Source organism: Apodemus sylvaticus, chromosome 1 (genome assembly GCF_947179515.1).
Source record: "Apodemus sylvaticus chromosome 1, mApoSyl1.1, whole genome shotgun sequence".
NCBI lineage: Eukaryota > Metazoa > Chordata > Mammalia > Rodentia > Muridae > Apodemus > Apodemus sylvaticus.
Genome location: NC_067472.1, coordinates 173,342,517 through 173,369,747, shown reverse-complemented (window position 1 = coordinate 173,369,747; position 27,231 = coordinate 173,342,517). Strand labels below are relative to the sequence as shown.

Here is a 27,231-nt window from a genome sequence, read left to right as displayed (position 1 = left end):
TTTACTTCATTGCACATCCCTAAAAAGCTTCCAATTACCCATTGTATCTTCATGATATGTTTTTGTTAAAAATATCACTCATGGAATGGCTAACATTCATGATACCTTTCCAGTATAAAATAAAAACTCATTACCCCAAAGTAGCAGTAAATGAACACAAGCTCTAATTTATTTATTAGTAATTGAGACAAGGAAGTTAATTTAATATTATATATAATCTATAACATATACTTAAAGCTCAAATGCTATCAATACAATAATCTTTACATTGAAGCTATATCATACAAATATAAATATTCTGTTCTACTGAAATATACAAATATGCAACAATTTTGATTTTAGATGGTTATGAGAAATATTACTGTTACAAGTCTTTGTTTTAAATTATTACTAGTTTAGTCAAGTGCAACATGAATTCTATACCATAGTAGTTGATTTCAGAATAATTCTGTATCAAACATTAGCACATATGTAACCTATTTTCAAAGAAATTGCTTAGTGGATATCTTATTTATTTAGGGTTTCTATTGCTGTGAGAGACATCATAACCATAGTAACAGCTATAAAGTAAAATATTTAAGGGGCACACTTACAGTTTTAGAGGTTTTATCAATTATCTCCATGTGGGAAGATGGTGGCATGCAGGCAGACATAGTGTTGAAGAGGTAGCTGAGAATTCTACATATGGATCAAGAGGAGGCAGGAAGAGAGGGTGACAGTGGGTGGGCCATGTTTGAGCATCTGAAACCTCAAGGTCCACCCCCCAGTGACTTCTTCCAAAAACCACACCTACTCCAATAAGGTCACACCCTCTAATAATGTCTCTTCCTATATATCTGTGCAGGCCATTTTCAGTCAAACCACCAGAGTGAATATAAAATGTATTTCTAGGTAAAATATTTTCAAACTCACACCAGTGTAGAGCTTCCTGGTGTGACTCTCTGATATTGAGGAAGGGTTAAATATTGGTTAAAAGCTTCTACCCGCACTTCAAATTTTAAAGAACATTTTTCTTGCATGAACAGTGTATCAGTAATTACCCTTGCTTTTGTCTCATGCTTAAATTTTATAATGTGTTCTAAATTTACAGCCTTTGGTAATGTATTCACAACATTCCTTACATTTGTAAAGCTTGTTTCCAGTATGGATTCCAGGATGATCTTTAAGATTTGAGAATCAGGTAACAGATTCTGAACATTCTTTCCATCTATAAAGGTTCTATTATGAATGGATTCTGTGATGTTTTTGAAGAGTTGAGCCCTCAGCAAAAGACTTGCCACATTCTTTGCATTTGTAAGGTTTCTCTCCCGTATGGATTCTGCAGTGTCTTTGAAGATGTGACTGTTGGGTAAAGGACCTGCCGCAATCTATACATTTGTAAGGTTTCTCTCCAGTGTGGATTCTGTGATGAATTTTAAGAGCTGAGGCCATGGTAAAAGATTTGCCACATTCTTTACATTGGTAAGGTTTCTCTCCAGTGTGGATTCTGTGGTGGGCTTTAAGAGTTGAACCCTCAGTAAAAGACTTGCCACATTCTTTACATTGGTAAGGTTTCTCTCCAGTATGGATTCTGTGGTGGGTTTTAAGAGTTGAGCCCTCTGCAAAAGACTTGCCACATTCCTTACACTTGCAAGGTTTGTTTCTACTGTGTATTCTGTGGTGGGCTTGAAGATGAGAGCCCTGGGAAAAGGACTTACCACATTCTTTACATTTATAAGATTTCTCTCCTGTGTGGGTTTTGTGATGCCTCTGAAGAGAATAGCTATTAGAAAAGGACTTGCCACAATCTGTACATATGTAAGGTTTCTCTCCAGTATGGATTCTGTGGTGGGTTTGAAGATGGGAGTACTGGGTAAAGGACTTGTCACATTCTTTACATTTATAAGCTTTCTCTCCAGTGTGGGTTCTGTGATGTGTTCGAAGACAGGAGCTGCTGGTAAAGGACTTGCCACAATCTGTACATTTGTAAGGTTTATCTCCAGTATGAATTCTGCTATGAGCTTGAAGATTTGATCGTTTGGCAAAGGACTTTCCACATTCTTTACATTTGTAGGGTTTCTCTCCAGTATGGATTCTGTGGTGGGATTTAAGAGTTGAGCCCTCGGCAAAAGACCGGCCACAATCTGTACATCTGTATGGTTTCTCTCCAGTGTGAAGCCTTAGATGAACGTGAAGAGAGTAGCCGTGAGTAAAGGACTTACCACATTCTTTACATCTGTATGGTTTCTCCCCAGTGTGGATTCTCTGGTGAGCTTGCAGATATGAACCTGTGGTAAAAGACCTTTTACATATTTTACATTTATAAGGTTTTTCTCCAGGATGGATTGTATAATTCTCTCTGTGGCCTGAGAACTGAGAAAAGGACTTTCCACATTCTGTAAATCTGCATGGCATTTCTCCAGGGTGAAGCATCTTAACTCTAGGGAGGCCTACGGAACTCCTGGAACATCTGCTAGATTTCTTATATTTTTGTTGAACAAAGGCTCTTGAATGTCCAACAAATTTCAAAGGAGAGGTAAACTCCAGTCTATATATTTTATATTTCTGAGGTTTCTCTCTAGTGTGGCTTGAATCATTTTGAGTCATATTTAAATAGAAATTGAAGGATTTACCACTTCCCGTGAATAGGCATGGTTTTCTTTCAATATCATTTATTTTATCCTTATCAATGCTTGATGATTCAATTGAGACTTTGCTGTACTTAGCAGATCTCCATCTGTTAAATTCACCTCCAGCCCTAATTTCAGTACACTGACTACAATTTGAAGACTCATTTAAAATTTTATCCTGTTGATCGCTTGTAGACAACTTCTCATAGCTATAGTCCTGCTGGTGTAAAGCTGACTGTGTGCACTGACCAGAGACATCCCTACATCTATCATTATTGTAACAAGTCTCCAGAAAACAATTACTTATCTGTCCATCACTAGGAGTTACATCTTGTTTAGAAGTATCCCAGGAGTCATTACCTTGGTAAACAATCTCTGTAAACTGATTGTTGTGGTTATTATGCAGTGCAAAGTCTGTAGTAAAGCCTTTATTATCTTCATGATATCTGTGGCGGTATTCAGAAATACCCATCTGATGATGTCTTTGACGTGCTACTGGATTCACACACACAGTCTTATGTTGATCTACACTGCAGTCCCTGCCATAAGGTAGATTTACCTGTTGAAGAAGTTGAAAAGAATATTCAGTCAAATACATCTCATTTTGATAACACTGTATGTGTTTTTATGTGATGCTAATCCCCTTTTCTTCCTAGAATGTTGAAATACTGCTTAATCCCATACTACATAAAACATATCTCAAAGACTCACATGTACTCCCCATGTTACTTCTCAGTGAATTCACACTTCCATGAAGAGTACAGTTATGTTTTAAATACTGATGTGAACATTTTACTACAAGAGCCTCCCACTGTGAATGTGGAAGCAACCCAGAGGGAGCTACATCAGAGAGAAGTCTGATTTTTTGATGTCCTCTGTCAGGAATGTCAGGAATGTGTACTGCATATAGATCATATCCATCACCCCAAAATTCATACTCTTCACTGTCACCTCTACATTCCCCAAACTTTCTTACATGTAATTTTCCAAGGCTGTTTCTTCCAAATTGTCCTGGTCCTTCTCTCTGGACAGATTCTTGTTTGCTCTCTATTTTGAACAGTTTCTTGTTATGAAAGCAAGACAGGACTGGAAGAAATGAAAGAAAATCATTATTTCACTTTGTGGACTTACATGAACATAATAAAGAAACATGATGCAAAAAGGTACATGGCTACCAGGACTGTGCCAAGATGAGCTCACCCAACCTTCAGCTTTCAGGAAACAAGCATGCTGAACATGATGGATGTAAGAGGATATCCCATAGAAACCTATCATATAATCTTTAATAGATGGAAGGGCTGGCCTGAATTCTGTAGTGTAACAGACAATTCATACAGAATTGTGTCATGGTAGAAACTGAAACCATCATTCAGTAATAAAAATGGTCTTACTTTCTAAATGCAGAAGGAAAAGAAAAATGAATAAATATAACATATTTATATATTCTAGAATAGATTCTTAGTTTTAGATTAAGCGATATATTTCAGAATGTCAGATTATGCAATTCACTTGAAAATAAAAGTGTGAAAACAAAGAGAACATGTGAAACAAATGAGAGCTACAAGACCATAGAAGATAGTAGATGCCAGGACACAAGTTTCAAAGTCTCCAAATAATTGTAGTTTTTAGGACAGATCATTTTTTCAGATACCTAGAATTTTTTTTAAAGAAACAAGAAAATCCCCTTGGTGTACAAATCAAAATTTTCAACCACACTGCAATGTAGAACTGAATTGAATCATAACATATAAGAAAGTGGAGTTTATATGTATAAATATACATATTATTTTTAATGTAATTGTAACTGAAAGAGAGCTGTATCTCTTTCCCCTTCTTTTCCTGCCTACAGCGCATCCCAGACACTCTCCATGCAACTCTACCATGCACTGTCCTCAAGATAACCTCTTTTTTATTATCCAGTTTTTTTAACATACATAAACACACACATACACACACATACATACATTCATAAATATATAAATCAAAACTTTTAGTAAAACTTTGTAGTTTATGTGCATATGGGTTCAGGGCTGGCCACTCTGTATTAAAACAACTAATAAAAGGACTCAGCCCTGAGAGACTAATTTTCCATCTCTTAGCAGTCTTACTCAGTTCTTGGACTAGACAAACATATACAGATGAGATGCATTGGATACAAAGCAATGGAAGAGACTTCATTTCTGGAAGTAGGGAAGTCAATACAGAATGAAAATGAGGTTGTCTATAAATATTTTTATTTTATTTTATCTTATATACAATATTTAATTCATATATCCAATTTATTATTATATATTATATAATAATGTGTTATATTATTACATTTTTTTATATGTGTGTAAAATTCTACACAGTACATATGCGAGATATATGAAATTATGCCACTTGGGCAGACAATAGGCCCCAAAAGAACCACAGATTGTCAAAAATCCCAGTACCAGGTATGAGAAACCTCATTAAAACATTTTTTTTTGTATATAATCACTATCTGAAAATAAGGATGATTTCGCTTTTTTTTCCCCTTTCCAATCTCTATCCTCTTAAAACTCCCTCAAGCTCTTTAAGACCAATAGTTAAGACTTCAGCAGTATAGAAGACAGGGATTGCCGGAGTGGACAACATTGTCTATTCCTGATGTTAGATGGGTATGGACCGAATGGGCATCCTTCTCAGTTCCTGATTTTAGAGAGACAGTTTTAGGTTCTCTCCATTTAGATGTGCTGTGCAAGTCCCTAATACCTCCCAGAAATTTATCATGAAGGGATGTTGTATTTTTTTCAAAGGTCATTTCTCCATCTAATGAGGTAGTTATGGGATTTTTGTCTTATAAGAAGGTGTAAGAGACAGAAAATCTTTGTGTTCAGATTAGCATTAGGGAAACCTGGAATATTCAACACATAGAATTGTTCCTGTAAATGGCGAGGGGAGGGGGAGACACAAAACTTGTTATGAGCCCATAACATTGGGAGAAGGTATGGATAACTGCCTGGTAAAGGTTGTGCTGGGCAGCCAAGGCCAAGGATCCTTCCCTAGACTCTTATTGTAAGCACCTATCTTTATGGGAGGTATCACATGAAGTCAATCTAAAGGACTGGAGAACGTCACAATGTGCAATGAGTTTTGATGTGGTCATATATAAAGCTTTATTGTGCACATGGGATATAGTTAATTATCAACAGGAAAAAAATGTCACCATATTTTGTTGTGCTTAAGTGTGCCTAAAATAAACTATTCAGGGTCAGGCCAACAAATTTTGAATCAACACAATCTTAGTTGTATTGAATCAAGCTGCTTTCTTCTTTACCCTTGACCATTATTCTACTAGCCTAGGTAGTCACAGAGACTCCAGGAACTGGTGGCATTCAAAGTACAGGGCAGAGCCCTCACCGAACAGGTGAACAACAAAATTGTTTTTAGTAGAAGTGGCTAGTTCCATCACCCAAGGAGAGTCACAAAGGTGAGAGAGAAATAGCATGGGTTCCTCTCAGTCTGTGAGGCAAAGCATTCCATACAATTGTTGAGATATTCAATAAGATCCAAAGCAGCAAAATGTTTAAAGCAACAGCTCTGCGCCTTTGTACAAATTACTGTAAAATTTATTCTTTGGTTTCTTAAACAAGGAACCATGGATGTTTCAAATTAGAAGTGCATGGGAGCTAATATAAAAACAGCCTATGTAATGCTGAACAAATTCCAGTCAATTGTTTTGCAATCTAGACAAGAGCAATGTATTGTTTGGACCGTCTCAGAAGGATTGTAAAAGGAAAAAAAAAAAAAAAAAAAAAAACATCTGCTAGACACATCTTGGTAGCACCAGCAGAGTGGACTCTGCTGGCGGTTCAGCCTTCCGGGTGATAGTTGTTCTGAGTATTTGGAGCTCGCCTTTTTCTGTAATCTGGGCGGAGACTGACCCACATCACCTGGGATCAGTGGAGCAGCGGACAGAGCCATGAGTGAGCACCAGGACTAGGCAGTCCCACTGCTTAGGTTTTTACATTCGCTCAAAGTGGTGGGCATGACCCAGTATGGAATAATCAGCAGTCCCTTAGTGAGGAAATCTTAAATATTAAAACAGGCCCAATTTCTAGTATGAAAACTATTACAATAAGACATATAGAAATTTCACTATTCCTTAGAATTCCCCTATTTTTGTAATTCATAAAGGGCCAAAAATATATTTTTACTGTTCCATAACCTCTGAGGCATAAACCCTACTATAAAAGCAATGGGAGCTTCCCGGCCAAGACCCCCATCCCACTATGATCCTGAGTGACATCAGAATTGGTATCCTGTGAAATGTTTAAACAACAATTTTTAAAAATAAGAAGAGGGCTATACAGTCACCCAAAACACCACATACTAGGGTGCATTTAGCTATTTCTGTTTCAAACTTGTTCACATTAAAGACTGATGATACTTTTTCTGTTGCCCCCAACCATTTTACACCAAAGGAGACATGGTCTAATTATACTAAAAATGGAAAGACTGGAACATAATCAATGGAAAGAACCACATGTCCTCCAAGTATCAGGGAGATACAATAATTTCGTCTTTCCAGGAAATGAAGTCCGAGATGGCACCTGCTCTAATGTCTCCAATCACGACACTATCCTGGCGACCAGAAGACTAATAAAGCATATGAAGAAGACAAGCCTATAAAGAGGATATAACCTAAGATTAAGGATACACTGATGCCTTGGGAGACAACAAGGACAAAATATTACCAATCCCAAAACTATGCTTTCATATTTACTGACTATATGCTAATACTCAGTTTGTCAAGGCAAACTGAGTCAGAGGGGATGAAAGGCATTTGTATAATTGGAAATAGTATAATGCTGTTTTCAAATGCTAAGGATTGTTTTTATGTTTTTCTAAAAATTATCAATACCAGTAGTGATTATTTATATACTAATATAGTATGAAAACATAACTGCATAATTAGCAAAACTACTAAAATCAAATGTATCATCAGAAATTATTTGAGAGATGGGCAAAATGTACTAAAAACAAATATCTTAGCAAAAATCATCCAAGAAATGGGTAAAATAGGAACCTTCATTTTAAAAAAATTAAAAAAGGTTATTATTTGTTGTTCAAGTATAATTGTGGTTGTCAACAATGTTCGGGCGTGTGTTACTTTAATGTGTTAGATTTCTTTCACACTATTGATGGTCAAATTAATGATCTACCTGAAGAGATAAAATCTTTCAAGTGATCTTTGAGTAACTGTTGTGGTTAAGACAGCTTTCCCCTTTCCTCAGTCCTATTAGATATTTATAATATTTATATAATTCTATTACTTTTGCCTATTAAGACAAGCTATGCAGACAATGCATTTAACCTTGGCCTTGGTTATAACCACAATTTTTTCTTTAAAAAAATAAAAAAATAAAATAGTGGGGGAGGGAAAGTATATAGGAGGCACACACAGATACCCACTAGAAGAAATTTCAATGTTAAATACACAAGGCTGTTCCTTCAAAGTAAGGACTGTAGAACTTGTGCACCCAGAGCACTGGGAGCAGAGAAACTGAACAGCTTTGTGACATTTGCACAGTCTGAGGCTAAAAACCCAGGGGTCCTACTCTTATTATAAACATTTCGTTCTCAATCAATCTATAGAATCAACATTATGGAAGGTGACACACTTACTTTACAAAGAGTTTCAATATAATCCTGCCCAATCTTTATTTACCTCACTTTGTATTTACTGTTCACACAGGATTAAACAAACTAATTATAACCAGGAAAATGGTCACAAATTTTGCTATGCTTAACTGAACCTAAAAAATAAATTACTCCAGGTCAGACTCCTAGAGTTAGAATCAATACTCTGTTGTAGTTGTATAAATAACAAAGTTAATTCTGAATCATCTCAAATATTCACCAGTTTCTATATGCAAAAGAACACTATCTGCATTTTTGGAGTCAGACTTATATTAATATATTTGAGAAAATGGATAGAACCATGAGAATGGCTTAGTTATGATTTTTGAACTGAAGCAATGGGCTGTGAATTACTTTACTTATATTTCTTGACTTATGACCTGTCATTCCTAATTCATTGACATATGTATAAAGAGCAGGCCAAAATTAAAAACGAAGGGATCCTTCTGGAGGTCATGAGGGAGACTCTTCCCCTGGTGCCACCACAGTCTTTTCCTCTGGATTGTACGTGCATTCTTCCAGCCTCTGCTTACTCTTTATATCCTCTCTGCCCCACAGGGATCTGAGTCCAAATTTCTGTATTTAAAGTATTTATTTTGCATATGTGTGTACATGTTCATACATTAGGGTGTAGGTGTGCCATGGAGTATGTGTGTGAGGAAGAAAACAGCCTCCACATTTCACCTTGCTTGAGGCAGGATTTTTCTTGCCGTTTGTTGCTGTACTCGTGCCTGAGGATAGTTAGCCCCCCACCTTCCGGAGATTATCTTTTCCTACCTCCACTCATTCCATAGGAATAATTCTGAGATTACAGACATGTGCTACAGGGTCTTGCATTTACCCAGGTTCTAGGGAATCTGATCTGAAGTTGCCCATTCTGTGAAACAAGCATCTTCTAAACCATCTCCCAAACACAAAATTTCCTTTTTTAAAGACATTTAATTTATGTGCATGTAGAGGAGTGTATTGTGTGTGTGCATGTAGAGGAGTGTATTGTGTGTGTGCATGTGCCACAGTATGCTCATGGCAGTTAGAGGAAATCTTATAGGAGTTGGATTTTCTTCTACCATGTAGGCCCCAAAATTCAACTTAGGTCATCGGGCTTGGTAGCAAGCGCTTTTCTCCACCCAGCCAGCCTGTCAGTTCACTATAATCCAATATGGCCTCATTTCAAATTCCTAATAGTTGTAAAGAGTGAATTTTTAGGGAGGGAAAAGCTACAGAAATTAGTTCATGCTAAGGTGATTCATTAAAGCAACCCTAAAACATTAAATACGATCAAAAGCACTCTCACCTAGAATTTATGTTTCACAAAAACCTCAAGAGCATCTCTTAAAAGACTCAACAAAGTGTTTACCACTGCCCAGACCCCAGGAGGAAGTTCTCTTACCAGCTTTGCTTCCTTGCTGATACAAACAAGTTTATTCACTATACTTTGAGAGTTACTGGAATACTCTGGCTTTCTTCTATTTCCAGTACTCTTTTGTCATGTGTCTGTTATACAATTAAGAAGTCTACTCTGATGGTAATTAGTAGCCAGGCAGAGAGAAGGCATCTTAGGAGCAAGACACAGAGGAAAGGTGGCAATCTGTGCAAGCTATGGCATAATGACAGTAGTCTAGCAGTCACCCTCCAATCCCCTAAAATCTTGTACCCTAGTGTCAACTTAACACAGTCTGGAATCAACTGAAAAAAGATTCTCAATGGGGCAATTTTTTTTTTTAAATCAGGTTGGTCTATGGACACAGCCGTGATATAGAAATGCCTTGATTGATAACTGGATAGGGTACCCCAGCCCACTATGGGTGCTTCCATTCCCTTAGCAAGTAGCTATGGGCTATAATGAGAAAGATATCTGAGCATCAGCCTGGCAAGCATGTCAGCCTACAGCATCCCTTCATTGTTTATGCTGTACATTTCCTGGTGCTCCCTTTCTCATCTATTGTACATATTTTTCCTTGCTCAGGTTGTTATCTTCATCATTCATATGCATTAGAGTGACCACAAGCTCTAGGCTGTCTTTAAATCTCCTCTGCCTTTGCCATTAAGTCAAAATTCTTCAATTCAGCGTCAGAAAGATTTTTGGACAAGGGCAGAAAGTAGACATATTCTCCACCAAGATTTAACAGTAACTGTCTCTACACAATTTACTAATATGCTTCTCAGAAAATTCTTGAGCCAGGAAATCATAAGCCATGTTACTCTTAGCACCACTGTGTACAATGTTCCTGCTAGTGTGGCCAATTAGGCCCTGCTGGTCAATTTCAACTGCTTTCCTGATCCAGACGCCAAAGTCTACATCCCACCAACAAGTAGCATGGGCAGGCCTGTCGCAGCAATGACCCATTCTTGGTACTAACTTCTGTCTTGGTTACTGTTCTATTGATATGAAGTGTCACTATGACCACAGCAACTCTAATGAGGGAAAGCATTTAACTGGGGATTGCTCACATTTGAGAGCTTTAGTCAACTATCAAGTCAGTGAACATGGTGGCATGCCAGCAGGTATGATGCTGAAGAAGCTGAGAATTCTACAAACAGACCCACAAGAGGCTGGAAGAGTGACACTGGTCCTGGCTTGGGCATTGGAAGCCTCAAAGCCCATCTCTAGTGTTACACTTTCTCCAAGGAGGCCACACCTTCTAATCTTTCTCAAGTACTGCTACTCTGATGGCTAAGCATCGAAATACTTTGGCCGATGAGGGCCATTCTTATTAAAACTTTCAGTCTTGCCAAAAGATACCGAGGTGAGTTAGAACAGATACAGGATACTGTTTATAAGACCAAGAATTTGAGACTTGCTTGGCCGTAGGCCCTAGGTAAAAAGATACTAGAATTTGGCTAAATGAACATGGCAATGATTCCTAATGACATGCCATTATACACACAGATCTCTGTATCCCTCAACCCTCACTAACAAGATTTAACACAACCACCCACAACCAGACAATGAGCGGAGAATGAGATACTTTAGAGCACTAAGACCTACATACAAATCAGCACTAGCTCACTGCAGGTAAATACAACATGTAGTAAAACACATAATAACCCCACAGACATTACAAAATTGGAACTGTAATACTATATTTCAACTCAACACTTTGGATAAAATGAGATAAAAAAAAAAAACAATGCAATTCCACTGCGTATTACATTCGGGATACATTACCTAAGTATCATACCTAGAAAGGGGATGGGCCAATATCTCTACAAGTTAGGATTACTACTTGAATTAGAATCAACAAGAGACATTGTTTCATTCCAAATTACCTGGTTCTACACCTTTTAATTCCTTTATGCCTGCAATGGAGGGTTCTTCATTTTGTTCAAGACAGGTGAGTAGCTCTCCTTTTGATACTGAAAGGCCTGTGTAGTAGAAGAGACATACAACATGTATATTACTGTATGTTCATTAATGTTGTTTTTTCTACACTGGGTTGTACCCAATGGATAGGAGGAAACAGAATGGAAGATTCACAAGTAAGCTGTTGCTTGTTACTTCCTGAGACAGATTTTAGACTTTCCTGAAATGAATACACTTAAGTTCTTATATACATTTATTCTCCTTTAAATTACCACATGAAGCGCTAGAGAGATGGCTTAGCGGTTAAGAGCAATGACTGCTCTTCCACAGGTCCTGAGCTCAATTTCCAGCAACCACATAGTGGCTCACAACCATGGGCAATGGGATCCAACACCCTCTTCTTGTATGTCTGAAGACAGCTAGAGAATATATATATATATATACTATATTTTATATTATTATATAAAATAAATAAATCTTAAAAAAATTACCACATGAGAAACCACAACTGGAAAAATCAACTTTTATGGTCAGATATACAGGGTATGTGCTACTAAATGTCAGATACATGTAAATGTACTGCTAAGCTGAAGGATTTTACCAAATGTAAACACAAGGTAAACTGGTTCCAAATGTTTGTATAAACAAGAAAATCACCACTGTCTAGACTAGAATGAGAGCTGAGACTCAGACAATGGACAAATACAAATAGTAACCATATTTGACAGACACTGTAAAATTAAGTAGAAATTATAAAAAAACTATTCTCACCCACAGAGACCAGGATGCTGTAGATCTCCAACATGACATCTCTATACAAAGTCCGCTGAGCAGAGTCCAGGCATTCCCACTCCTCCTGGGAGAATTCTATGGCCACGTCTTTGAAAGTTAACAGACCCTGAAATGAAAATTAACATTTCCTCTTACGTCCTCTTAGTCATTACCAAGTAGATAAAATTAAGGTAACTATGAAATTTGTTCTGTTATCAGTAATCAATACACATTTTTCTAAAGTTATGATCTGAGACAGAGGACATTTTGAGTTGTCTAGAAAGATCCAATAGACCCCTCAGATGAATGGTTCAGGAGCTGGCGTATCTCTTCATTGATAAATAATAACCCACATCCTACTCTTTAGCGGTTAGCATCTATATTCACCACTGATACCAGAAAGCTTACAAATATTTCAGGTCATGCATTCCTGGAGAGAAATAAAGATCAAGAAAGAAGAAACATAGAAAAAAGAGGTATCAACAAAGGATGTGGCTTTGTGCTTAAAAGCTCACCCTGAAAAAGGGTCAGGAATACACAGGTGACAAAATTTAAAGGGTTAATATTGAGAATTATCAGAATAATGAAAAAGACTAAAGAGAACGATCATAATTACAGGGCCCATGTCAGTCCTATCTTTAGGAAGTTGGAGGACCTGATGACGACCCATCTCTGTTATCTCCTGGAGCCCTCTTCAGCTGAGTGTGGTGGGTCCACAGGGTGACACTGGTGACCTTCACTGCTGTAGAGGTGGTGAGGACCACAGGTTATGGGCCTTTCTGTGTTGGCTCCAGGCTCCAGGTTGGGATCCTCTTCACCCACATACGGACATCAGGATGGACGTGTAGACAAGCTCAGACATGGGTAAGGGCACAGCATCTTGAAACGTCTGTTTAGTGTCTATTAAGGAATTGAGGACAAAAGGGTTAATAATCTACAAATATACAAGATCATGAACTTCATCATATGGGACACACCTGGTATTTAATAGGGCAAAAGGTAGGAGGCTGGTCTAATTGTGACCAGCCTAAAGGAAATATTTAGTTTACTTATCCACTTGATATCCTGTGCTACAACCGACACTTAGAAAGCGTGAATGCCTGCAGAGAGATAAAATTTAAGTTCTTCCTTTCCTTCGCTGAGGTGGCTTCTTCCAGCACATGATGGATGTCTCTATACCTGGCAATGTGGCTGCAGGACCAGTTTTAACCTAACACAGGCTTGTTGGCATTTAAAATGTAGGCTGAGCACACTGTCCATCAGAAGCCCTAGTGACCCTTTCCTCATTTTCTATTTGTCTGGGATGCTTAATTAAAACAAAATCAATTCCTTTATTTGGGATAATGGCCAGAATCTGCAGGTTAGCCATAATAGCTTCTCCAATCCCAGACCTGAGCACAACTAATGCCACAGTGTAAGCACCATTCAGGATATTAAACACAGCACCAGTGGAAGCACCATTCAGATCATAAAATACAGCACAATCACAGCACCACCAGCCATAAACAAAAGCAAAGACCCAATCGAAGTCCTTAGCTCTGAGAAACACTAGATAGAACTTTCCTTTGTGGCTTATGTAGTTCTGTTTCTGTTTAACTGTTCTTGCTAACTGAGGTATCAACAAAGGATGTGGCTTTGTGCTTAAAAGCTCACCCTGAAAAGTGTATGGATTTGGGATCCATACACTTGGATCCCAAATATGCAGTGGAGTCATAAGATGGCTAAGAGAGACTTTCTATTGGCTTAACAAGTGTCAGAGTCTCTGGTGGACACCACACAATAGAACAGTGCTTCTCACACTGGCAATAGAACCTAGATGCCTTGGGACTAGACGCCTACTTGATCATGGTGGATGATGTTTTTTATGTGTTCCTGAATTTGATTTGTGAGTATTTTATTGAATAGTTTTGCATCAATGCTCATAAGGAAAATTGGTCTGCAGTTCCTTTTCCTTGTGGAGTCTTTGGTTTGACTATCAGGGTGACTGTGGCCTCATAGAATGAGTTTGGCAATGCTCCTTCGGTTTCTATCTTGTGGATTAATTTGAGGAATGTAGGTATTAGCTCTTCTTAAAAAAATCTCATAGAATTCTGTGCTAAAACCAACTGGCTCTGGGCTTTTTTGGTTTTAAGACTTTTGATGGCTGCTTTTATTTCCTTAGTAGTTAGTCATAGGACTGTTTAGTTTACCTGATCTTGACTTAACTTTGGTAAGTGTTATCTATCTAGAAAAATCATCCATTTCATTTAGATTTTTCCAATTTTGGGGAGTACAAGCTTTTGAAAGACAAGATAGGGCTGTCCACTCTCTCCTTATCTATTCAACATGATACTTGAAGTCCTAGCTAGAGCAACAAGACAACTAAAGGTATCAAGGGAATACCAATTAGAGAGGAAGAAATCAAAGTATCACTATTCATAAATGATATCATAGTATACATGAGCAACTCCAAAAAATTCAACCAGAACTCCTACAGTTGAGAGCAAAGTGGTTTACTTTCAGCAAAGTAGTTGGATACAAAATTAAATAAATAAAAAAAAAACAAACTCAGTAGCCCTCTTTTTTATAAACATTAAATGGGCTAAGAAAGAAGTTAGGGAAACAACACCCTTTACAATAGCCAAAAATAATATAAAATGTCTTGGTATAACTCTAAGTAAGCAACTGAAAACCTGTATAATAAGATCTTCAAGGCTTTGAAGAAAGAAATTGAGGAAACTATCTGAACATGTAAAGAATATTCCATGCCACACCCCTGGCTTTCCTCTTCCCCTCCTCAGTGTGCCCCAGGACTAAACTTAAACTAACATGCCCTGTTCAACCATAGGCCATGCCTGCCACATTTCTAGGTAGGCTGACCATAAACTTTCTCCATCCTATTTTCCCAAATCCAATCCAATCCAAGTCACCCCTAGTGTTACAACAAATCATTGCCCCTGGGCTCCTCTTCCTCCAATCTCCAACAAAAAAACAATCACTCTCAATGAACATACCAGCTGTAAAATAGGCCAGTAAAACAGGCAACACAAAACAATGTATACTCCCAAATTCCAGACAGGAGACATAAGCCAGGAAACCAGGAAACAAAACAGCCTCCCAGCAAAAACAAACCCAAAGCACCTCAAACTATAAACCCCCAAACCAGATGCTAGCTTAAGAACACAATCAATAGCCCAGCAGTGGTGGTGTAAGCCTTTAATCCCAGTACTTAGGAGGCCAAAGTAGGCGGTTTCTGAGTTTGAGGCCAGCCTGGTTTACAGAGTGAAATGGTCTACAGAGGAATGAAACCCTGTCTTGAAAAACCAACCAACCAAACAAACAAACAAAAAAACCCCACAATCATTACCAGCCAGGGCAACATGTCTCTACCAACGCTTGTAAAAAGAAACCAAACACAAGCCATTTTGAATTAAGCTTTCATTTTTGAATATGGGTCAAACAATGTTTACGTTCCCAAGACCTCCCTTGGTAACTGACATCCTGCTTGGCAGGACTAGAGATGTATGTGTGTAATGACATCCTGGGTGGATGAGACATGAATACTAGGCAAAGCGACTTGCCACAGCTGAATAAACCAAACAATGGAAACATGGTAAGTGTACCACAAAGGTATGTTCCTAAGAAAGTCCCCTATCCCTAAACGCTGACTGGTGCACTGCAATTTAACCCAAATATTTGTGGATTACAAGTTTATAAGCTCTGCAACATTCTGGTTCAAAGTCCTAATTTAGCTCCTGAGTCTGTTCTGCACATTGATGAATCAGTTGTAGCTTGATTACAATAAAGTTGTCATCTGCATTAACCTGGTGCTTTGAGTTGTGCTGGACCTATCTAATTAGACCCCATAACAAGTCCAGGGAACCTTCTACAACAGGCTCTGAATATTTCAACATAGCTCAAACACGAGAAAAAGATCTTAGAACAAACTGTAAGAACATAATAGAGCTCCTTAAAAAGGAAATGAATAAATCCTTTAAAGAAATTCAGGAAAATACAAACAATTGGAGGAAATAAATAAATTCTAATGCCCCAAATTAACCTGTAAACCCCACCCACTCAAGGACCAAGTAACATCATGGAATTCTGGGAACTGTAGTTCTTAAAAAAATAACAGTCTCATGGGAAAATATGGTGAACAAGTCATTTAGTGCATAAAAGCCCTTATAACAGGTATCTTGGGGCCATTCAGTTAGGTAATAACCAAGTGGTCCTGACCAAAGTCCATCTTGGTCAGCATTTAATAATGCTTGCTTCAAATTGGCTCAAAATGGTGTAACAGGGTTTTCTCTGGCAAATAAGTTCAGGTTTAACATTATCTCTTAATGAAAGAGGGGAGAGGTTGGGGGGGGGGGGAGCAGTTGAAGGAAACAAAACTGTTCAATACCAGAAAGTGTAACTAGAATCAAAGAAAACAAAACCTGAGTGAATTCTAGAAAAGAAACATTAGGATGTAAACAGGAACTACAGAGGCAAACTTCACCAACAGAATATAAGAGAAGGAAAAAAGAAAGGATCTCAGGCATTGAAAATACTATAGAACAAATAGATCTATCAATCAAAGCAAATATTATTCCTGATACAAAATATCCAGGAAATCTGGGACACAATGAAAAGACCAAACTCAAGAATAAGAATAGAGAAAAGAGAAGAATCCCAGTTCAAAGGCCCAGGAAATAAGGCATTCCCCACCCCCCTCACATACACCGCCTTCCCTTGCAACATCCCTTCCAAAAACAGATATAAAATTAAAAAAAAAATTTAAAAATTTAAAAAAAAAGGAAAGCATCTCATCATGGATGTTATAGTGTGTCACAGTATGTCACATGGTACACCCTTTTGTTTACTCACCTATACTTGCACATGTTCATTCCTACAAATTAACAAAACCACAGAAGAAAGAAGAAAAAGAGCCGGGCAGTGGTGGTGCACGCCTTTAATCCCAGCACTTGGGAGGCAGAGGCAGGTGGATTTCTGAGTTCGAGGCCAGCCTGGTCTACAGAGTGAATTCCAGGACAGCCAGGGCTACACAGAGAAACCCTGTCTCGAAAAAAGAAACAAACAAACAAAAAACAAATGAAAGAAGAAAAAGCATACAGAACACCAAATAGATTGGGCCAGAAAAGAAGAATAAACTTGCCGCATAAGAATCAAACCCTAAACATATGGAACAAAGAAGGAATATTAAAAGCTGCAAGGGAAAAAGACCAAGTAACATATACAAGCAAACCTATTCAAATTATACTCAACTTTTCAACAAAGACTAAAAGATGGAAGTGGATATGGTCATCCAGACAAAACCAATAGGAGAAATACTTGAGTTAATGGATTTTATAAGCCAAATGGGCATAAAAGACATTTCGGTACATTACACCTAAACAAAAAGGAATATAACTGCTTGGAACTTCACTGAACTTTATCCAAAATTACCCACATACTCAGGTATAAAGTAAGTCTTTAGAATACTCTTGTATCCTGTCATACCACCATAGATTAAAGTTGGGAAAAAAAAGAATAACAGAAACAACAGAAAGCTTACTAATTCATGAAAACTGGCTATTTTGGTTGTAAGCCTAACCTTTTAATGCTTGAGGCATCTCTCTGGATTTCCCCGGAAAGGGGAAATAGAATAGATTTTGCAGGTGGACTAGGGGTGGATGGGGTGAGAACAGGAGGGCTTAGGTGTGGGGGAGAGTGATGGAGGGAGAGAGTACATGGAGACTACTAAAAGTGGGGGGACACATTCTGGGGGTGAGATAGACACCTAATGCTATGATCATTCCCTAGAATCTATGAGGGTAACCCTGGTGAAGACTCCTAGTAGTGAGGCATATTTTCCAGGGGTGGAACTGGGACCCCAATCCAGTCACAAAGCTTTAGACCCATAATCTTTCCTGCCTGCAAGATGTGCTGGGGCACTGCAGGCACTAAACTTGTAGGAGTGGCCAATGACTACTCTACCCTGAGGCTCATGTCACAAGAGGAAGCCCATGGCAGACACTTCCTGGATAGCTAGCAACTGGAGAGGGATGAGCCCAGAGACCTAGGATAGAACCAAACACAACTGGAAAAAGAAAATCAAAATCAGTGAAACTTATTAATAATATTCTGCTGTACTAATTGATCAGTGACTAGGTCAAATTTCATCAAAGAGGTTTCCTCCAATAGTTGATGTAAGCAGAGGCAGATACCCATAGCCAAATATTAGGCAATACTCAGAAAACCCTGTGGAAGAAGGGGAGAAAGAATTGTCAGAGCCAATGGGGTTGAGGACACCAGGAGACTAGGCCTACAGAATCAAGTAACCCGGGCTAACAGGGGCTCATGGACATGAAGAGGTAATTATGGTGCCTGCACAGGTCTACACTAGGTTCTCTGCATATATGTATGGTTGATTAGCTTGGTGCTCTTGTGGGACTCCTAACAGTAGGTGTGCTTTATGTGTGTTGACGCGGGTGAGGGAGTCTGAATCTTTTGCCTGCTGTTTGGACTCTTTTCCTGCTACTGGGTTGCCTCATCCAGCTTTGATATGAAGTCTTCTCCCTAGTCCTATTGTGTCTCCTCATGACATGTTCAGCTGAAGTACCTGGGAGGCATGTTCTTTTTCTAAAGGGAAACCAGAGAGGTGGAGGAGACTGGGATCAGTAAAGTGAGTGGAATCTATGGTTGGGATACACTGTATGAAGAAATAAAAATGGAAGAAGGGAGGAAGGAAAGAAGGAAAGAAGGAAGGAAAAGGAAGGAAGGCAGGCAGGCAGGCAGACAGACAGACAGACAAGACAAAAATATAGGACAAATATAGGACAAGACAAGACACAAATAAAGGAAGAAAATTAAAGACTTTCTAGAATTCAATGAACATGAAGACACAACATACTGAAACTTACAGATGATAACAAAAGCAATGCTAAGAGGAGAAAATTCATCACACTAAGTGTCTACATAAAACAATTCAACAGATCTCCTTCTAGCTACTTAACAGCTCATCCGAAAATTCTGGAACAGCAGTTTTCAGCATTTAAGTTGTGAGTCTGCCTAAGACCATTGGAAAACACTATTTCTGATGGGCATAGGAATTGAGAAACTATTGCTCTGTCCAGGTGGATCTACCCTCATGCAGATACCCCTACATGAGCACATGGAAGTGTATTAACCTGTAACAGCATTAGAAAAGGTGAGCACCATTGACATACAGCTTGACCTAATGGGCCCTCTTGATTGTATACAACCTGAACTAAAATGACCTTCCGGGTGTGTCACACAGCCATAATTCATACGCTCTTGCCCTTGTAACTGTGAGTAGCTTCAACTCAAGTGAACTCTGCTCATAAGTGCCTAGCCCTCAAATATAAACTGTCTCATTCCCTGAATGAAGATGTCTCTTGTCTGAGACCTTAGTGTGCTTCACTTTTAGGGTCCCCAACCCCAGGTTCACGTTGCCAACTAGAGTGGTTAGAATGTAAAAATGTGTGTACTCTCCAAGAACGTGCATAGAAATCAAATGGAATTTTGGCATACGCTTTCTGTTCTCAATAGAATACTGTAAATAAGAAAGTAGCAGAAGTTGATCAAATAATTATTAGATACAAACTTGGTTATATAAAGAGGTAATAACCATTCATTTATGAATAGCAGCAGAACAGAAAGCTTGTGAGAGGGCTGGAGAGATGGCTCAGTGGTTAAGAGCCCTGACTGCTCTTACAGAGGTCCTGAGTTGAATTCCCAGCAACCACATGGTGGCTCACAACCATCTGTAATGGCACCCGGTGCCCTCTTCCAGTGAGCCTGAAGAGAGTGACGGTGTATTCACATACATTAAATAAATAAATCTAAAAAAAAAAAAAAAAGGAAGCTGATGAGAAAATAAAAGAAAAGCACTGAGTATAAATACTCTGTTCTACCATTTGTGATTTTAATACATTGTTTTGGTGAAAAGGAGGATAATTTTCATGATAATACTTCAGTATTTTTTCCTGAATGTCCTACTTTTTAGCTTTGTAAAAAAATATAATATCTTGATGATATTAAGTGTGGTTCTTTTTGCATGTGTCTCTGTACATTTCCTTAAAGCTGTTACTACTGCTAAAGAGGAAAAGTATCATGGTGAAGGTAAATCATGGTGAAGGCCCTCAGTCACAGCAAGAAAGTCAGCAGCACATTGCAGAGATTGCTAGCGGGTGTCAGCATAATGGAAGGGCATTGTTTGATCACTGTGATGTTGGTAGCTAACAACCAGAATAATCTAAAGAACTCCCTGTATCAGGTCACATAAAATCTAGACAATTGGTAATAAGAACAAAATAAGAAAAGTTGATAGTACGTATGACTAACACATTTCTCACCTTCAAGTTTATAATACATCTAAATATTTCATTGTAGTATAGGAGGGAAGAACTCTCTTCTGATAATTCTGCTTCAAGCATCATTCTTGTCTAGGAATTACACCATTGCTTTGTGCCTCTCTCTCAGACTTGACTACCAAGCCCAATAGAACCCTAGATAAAAGAACCATAAAAATAAATATATAAGTAAATAAATAAACAAACAAACAAAAGCATGGGGCTGAGAGATGGCTCAGTGGTTAAGAGCACTGACTGCTCTTCCAGAGGTCGTAAGTTCAATTCCCAGCAACCACATGGTGGCTCACAACCATCTGTAATGAGGATTGGATGCCCTCTTTTGGTGTGTCTAAAGACAGCAACAGTGTACTCACATACATGAAATAAGCAAATTAAAAACAAAACAAACAAAACAAAACAACAACAAAAACAACAACAAAAAACGGGTACTTACTCACTTATAATGAAGACCCAATTCCATTATCAGTAGACTATTTTTATTTATAAAATCAAAAGTTTCTAAACACTGCAGGTTATGTATCCTAGAGAGAATTTATCCTGAAGAACACAAAATGGAAAATGGAGACAAACAGGTAACATGCTTTTTGCAAGAGCTGACATTGACAGTCATTTGGGAAAATGGAAACAACGCTTGGTATAAAGTGAGGTTATAGCAAAGGTGTAGGGCTCTGCAAAGAAGCACTCCTGTAAGAACAGTCCAATCCCCATGCACAGTGTATACATTTCCCTGAGAACAGAACATCTACCATTACCTCCTCTGTTTGGATCTTTGGAAGAAACATTTTCTCAAAATTTCACCTTCCTGATAATAATCTGGATTTGAAGCCAACAACAAACTCTACTACACCTGCTACTACACCCAGAGCCTGGAAAGCAGGAATACAACATGAGCTCACCCCTCACCCTGAAAGAGGGCAGATGCACTTTACCTCGGTCCTAGAGGCAGGCCGAGCCTAAGGGTCACCATTTTGGCATTTAGGTACCCTGATTTGTAAGCAAGAGTAGGGCTACATTGTGGACCTGTGCAGGTGATTTGACCTGCTATATATTACCCATGTAGACTGGCATTTCAAACAGAGCCTGAACACTGCTATCAGTTAGAAGCACAAGGAACATTTCCTTAGTTTATTTTTCCCTGGAGTGTTTGAATACTTCTATTGAAAATAACTAACAAAAACTTTGGCTTAGCAACAGCTGAAACGATTTCTCAATCTGACTGAAAAATCTAGATGCTTAAGACCCAGAAGCAGGAAATCAATCCATATTCCACCATTGTCTCCACTGAGCTATTCCGTTGGATTTCTATGTCTCAGTCTAAAATACTATATGCTATACCATTGCCGTGAGATTCATGACTAGATCCTTTCACAAGTTTCCTTTTTACAATGACATTGCTTCTCCTGAATTCACTGTCAAGAGCACTAAGGTAAGAGATATGAGAAACAGAAAGTGAAATTCATACCAAAACATGACATCTCAGTGTTTTAAAATACCTTTGAAGATAGACAACCAACCTCCATCCACCAACATCACTGTCCTTGGTGACACTTTAACATTTATAAAAAGATAAACATTTTTTCATGTTTAAGTCTTCTTTGCAACACAGGATTTCATTAATTCAATTGCATCAAGAATGCACTGCACAATACTGAGAGGTAACTCTGCACATCATTCAGACACCACATGTACTTAGTGTTCATTTTCTGTAAAAATTGGATAGTAATTGCTCAGCCATCCCCTTAATATTTAAAGAGGATGCTCAAGCTTTTCTAGTTTCTTGTCTTTGAAATCCACTGAGGTAAGGTTTCTCACAGAATCAAGGGTATATCCAATGTATCTCAGTCTGCAGAATGCCGGATGCATGCACACTGCATGGGGAGATTTAAGCTTCATTTTTTATAGTAGGAATTCAAGTAGGATTATTATATCTAAAGTAATCATTAGAATAAAATAGATGCTTTTCACTACATCTAGACTAGACATCAGAATGAAAAAATATTTTCCAGAAGTACTTTGACCTTAAAGAAATCACTGTAGAAAACAGTGGTTGTTTTCGGTTATCTATAGAGTTGTCTTTCTGGAGGATCTAAGAGCCTTTGCATGACTTTGGTGACAAGACACTCTTGGCACACCTGGAGCAGAACACAACTTCCAGGGCTATGATTGCTTTCCTTCAGGAAACATATAGATTATGTTATGGGAATTGGTATGAGGAACTTGTTTGACCAAAGAAAAAAATTTTTTTTGATTAGTCAATACACTTTTGTGCGCCTGTTTGATGTTCAGTTCAAGGCTGAATCTCCCTGCTGCCTGCAAGGCCATATTTCATCCGGCAATGTTTTCTTCTCCCATCTATCCCTAAGAGGCAGAAAACTGAAAAGTTTTAAATTACTACAAATGATAGAGACCCATAGAATTTTAAAGAATCATTATTATTCCAGTGTATAACCAATTCCTCAAGTTAAAATGAAAATAGGGGCTGGAGAGATGGCTCAGTGGTTAAGAGCACTCTTCTGGTGTGTCTGAAGACAGCTACAGTGAACTTACATGTAATAAATAAATAAATCATAAAAATAAAATAAGCCGGGCAGTGGTGGTGCACACTTGTAATCCTAGCACTCTGGGAGGCAGAGGCAGGTGGATTTCTGAGTTCGAGGCCAGGCTGGTCTACAAAGTGGGTTCCAGGACAGCCAGGGCTACACAGAGAAACCCTGTCTTAAAAAAACCAAATCAAAAAAAAAAAATCAAATCAAATCTCTAAAAAAAAAAAAAAATAACTGAACACCAAATGACTGGGCAGAGTAGAAAGGAAGATTAGACTTCCAGTCCCAGTCAGGGCTCTCAGGGAGGAGTAGTTCACCATGAGGCAGGTGAGGGTACAAGAGAAGAAGGCCACGAGGCAGGGGAAGGAGATTGTTGCTATGAGGTCAAGCCTGAGGAGGATTCACCCAGGGGCTTCTCCATGAGGACTCCCAGCTACACCAAGGAACCAAGGAACTCGGAGTGTGGCTGGGAAGTAGCTAGGTAGCATCTTGGCTTACAGGTTTTGCTCAGCCTTGCAATGGTGGCACAAGCCTGTAATCCCAGCACTTGGGAGGCAGAGGCAGGTGGATATCTGAGTTCAAGGACAGCCTGGTCTATAGAGTGAGTTCCAGGAAGCCAGGGCTACACAGAGAAACCCTGTCTTTAGAAAAACCAAAAAGTTTTGCTCAATTATTGTGAGTAAAGCTTACTGAATAAATCAGTAGATCTCTGTCTCAATTGGTGGGAGCTACTCAGGTTAGGAAAACTGCCACTTTTAAATGTAATCATAAAAAACATCTTTGGTTTTGAAATGACGGCATGGTATGTGGTAAGTGGTGCTTTCTTTGCATGGTCCAAGCCCACTGGTCCACTAGGTCCATTCTTCGGGTGTGGGGTTGACATGGTAGAGTTAGAGAGGAGGTGACACCATACATCTATTAATGGTACAGTTAAGTTTTCAGATGTCCTTTTAGTAGCTATTATTTTACATTCAGTTACCCAAGAAGTTACTGTGACCAAAATCTGAGTTAATACGGGTGTATTTTCTTGCCTTCGCCCTGACTAAGGAAAACCCTAGCACTGCTGCAGGACAGCACGAATGTTCTCAGCATAGTTCTGCCTAAATCTCTAAAGTGCTGGGTCTTTTTTTCACCTACACAGAGGTTGTTTTGGCTTGGTTTTTCTTCCTTCCTCCTACTGTGGGCTGCTATCTGTTCTTTTTTGACAGGCTCTTGGGGTGCAAAGCTGGATTTTGGTGTAGATGCTTGCTCCTTTCCATTGGACGTGCTTCCTGAGACAATGTTGGGATAGTTTGTCTTTAAATCTCTTTAGGGCCTTTTAAAATTAAGTTTCTACTTTCATTTTTGTCTTTTCTTTTTTTAAAGATTTACTTATTATTATATGTAAGAACACAATAGCTGTCTTTAAGACAGATGAGAAGAGGGTGTGAACTCATTATGGATGGTTGTGAGCCACCATGTGGTTGCTGGGATTTGAACTCAGGACTTTCGGAAGAGAAGTCAGTGCTCTTACCCACTGAGCCATCTCATCAGCCCTCTTTTTTTTTTTAAAGAATTATTTATTTATTTGATGTATATGAGTACACTGTAGCTGTCATCAGACACACCAGAAGAGGGCATCTTATCTCATTAGAGATATTTGTGAGCCACCATGTGGTTGCTGGGATCTCAACTCAGGACCTTTGGAAGAGTAGTCCGTGCGTGCTCTTAACCCCTGAGCCATTTCTCAAGCCCCAGTGTTCAGTTCTTTTGAATTAATTGGGGAGCATTCTTTACACCACACCGATATAAGAGATTTTTCAAAATTCATGACATTGCCTATGCTTGCGGTTTAAGCAGATCTCAGGGCACAGAAATCAGCATTGGAATACACAGTACATAAAACCAACCCTCAACAACTTTTAAAATCAAAGATAATACATGTCAACAACACACATCTCTGAGTGGCCATGTTCTATTGTGCAAATCTATTTTCACTCATAGACATGAGGCTGGCAAGCAGTATAAAATTTGACAAACTTGGGCTCTACCAGGCTTGAACTAAATTCTATCTATCTCCTCATAATATGCTTGGCAGAATTGTTGTAGAAAGAGAATAAAACAAAGTCATAAACGATAGCTCAGAGGTTAAGAGCATTTGATGATCTTGCAGAGGTCCCAGGTTCAGCACCCACATGTGGCTCACAACCTCCTGTAAGTCTAATTCCTGGGTCTCAGATCTCCTCTTCTGGCTTCTCTGGGCACTAGGCACACACTTGGTGTACCTATATACAACCAGTCAAATGCTATATGTAAAATAAAAATGAACCTTAAAAATGACACACACACACGCACACACAGACAGACAGACAGACACACACACACACACATCTGCTTTTACTAAAAAGCATTATGTGTGTCTTCTGTACTTTGGCTCTGACTTCTGTGCTGCTCCGACTGCTACCCTATTTCATGCCCAGCCCGGCCTCCATAATGCAGTCATCCTCCAGCCTCTGCTTGTAGAGTGCTAAGACCACAAGACAGCCATGTGTCACCACAACCTGCAGCACTACTTTAACACATAACGCTCTATTTCTAAACATAACCTCAAATCTGTGCACCAGAGACAGACATGGGGACACTGGGTCACTTTAACTGTTCTTCTACTTAATGCAACCAATGTATGAGAGTCTCATCCTCTGCTTTTCTTCCTTTTTTTTTCCCAGAAGGTGTGGGAGTGGGGGTTAGTTGGATAAAGTAGCTCACTGGGGTAAAAAGATTTTTTTAAAGGCTTATTCTTTAAAAATAATAATTTCTCTCTCTCTCTCTCTCTCTCTCTCTCTCTCTCTCTCTCTCTCTCTCTCTCTCTCTCTGTGTGTGTGTGTGTGTGTGTGTGTGTGTGTGCACCAGGAGGCCAGAAGGGAGCAGTGGATTCCTAGTAACTGCAGCTCCTGGCAGCTCAAAGCCACAGTGTGAATGCGCAGTGTGAATGTGGGCAGTGTGAATGTGGGCAGTGTGAATGTGGGCAGTGGGAACCCAGCACTGCTCATTCACATCTCAGCTCCCTCTGCCTTTCATCCTCACTGGTCTCTACAGGAGGCCACTGGTTGAGGCTGGCCCTTGCCTGTTTGGATGCAGAAACCTAGGCTTCTGACCTTTAAAACCTCTTCTGGGCACCTTTCCGCTCCCAGCACAGGCCAGACTTCTGACTTAGCCACACATCTGCAATGGACCCCAGAAGTTATGTAAACTGGCAATAGAAATTGAATTCGGTTTAGTTTTTTTTTTTTAATCCCTTTTCTGTTTTCAGCTCCAGCTCCATATAGGAAATATGACAAAGGGAGGGAAATGATCAGAACACCTGGTGTTTGGGGCGAGCACTTAAATTCCAGCTAGGATGACAGGGACCACACTAAATAGCTTGCCCCTATTTCCTGGCTTTCATTCATTTCCTTCGATTCAATAGAAGCAATCTATTGCTAATACTGACACAGATACTGCGTCCCCAGTTTGGGCAAAAATACACATACATTCATTTTCCCGTTTTCTCTTACTCCTTGGGGTTTTTCTCCTGTCGCAGGCCAGTTACTAGCTACTCAAACACTAAGGGACCAGAAAGCAGCGCGGTCGCCCTCACAAGCACCCTGCACTGATCCCACACTCGGATCCTGCAGCGCCCATGCCCCGAGTCCTGCCCAAACTGTGTCCTGGAACACACAACGTTCGCGAACGACGTGGCGAAATCCCACAGCAGAGCACGTCGTCGGGAAGTGACAAAACAGATGCGAAAACCCCCGCAAGAGAAGAATGAAAACAGGTCTGATCCCCACCTGCAGCGGTCAGTCAGCTCAAACCGCGGCGTGACAGCCCAGTGTGACCAGCCTGACCGCCACTCACCTCACGCCACACCTCACAGAGCCCGGCGGCACAAGCTCCGCCCGCACACATCCATAATTCCAAAGGTCCACACTCCAAGCACAGAGGCTGCCCCAGCAGCAAAC

At 39.2% G+C, this 27,231-nt stretch overlaps 1 protein-coding gene across 2 annotated transcripts; it reads right to left on the bottom strand.

Moving 5' to 3' along the window:
- Positions 1–309: 309 nt before the first annotated feature.
- Positions 310–27,231, bottom strand: LOC127670558 (zinc finger protein 85-like). 2 transcript variants are annotated; one of them, XM_052165071.1, is made up of 7 exons: positions 27,128–27,231; positions 12,968–13,251; positions 12,352–12,478; positions 11,547–11,642; positions 3,586–3,695; positions 2,970–3,168; positions 310–2,267 (listed from the first exon to the last, which is right to left on the bottom strand). In XM_052165071.1, exons 2-7 carry the CDS (start codon positions 13,019–13,021, stop codon positions 1,222–1,224), a joined length of 1,632 nt encoding a protein of 543 aa, XP_052021031.1. In that variant the 5' UTR covers positions 13,022–13,251; positions 27,128–27,231; the 3' UTR covers positions 310–1,221. The 2 variants fall into 2 exon arrangements, with proteins under 2 accessions (XP_052021031.1, XP_052021027.1); XM_052165067.1 differs by having other exon boundaries at positions 310–3,168.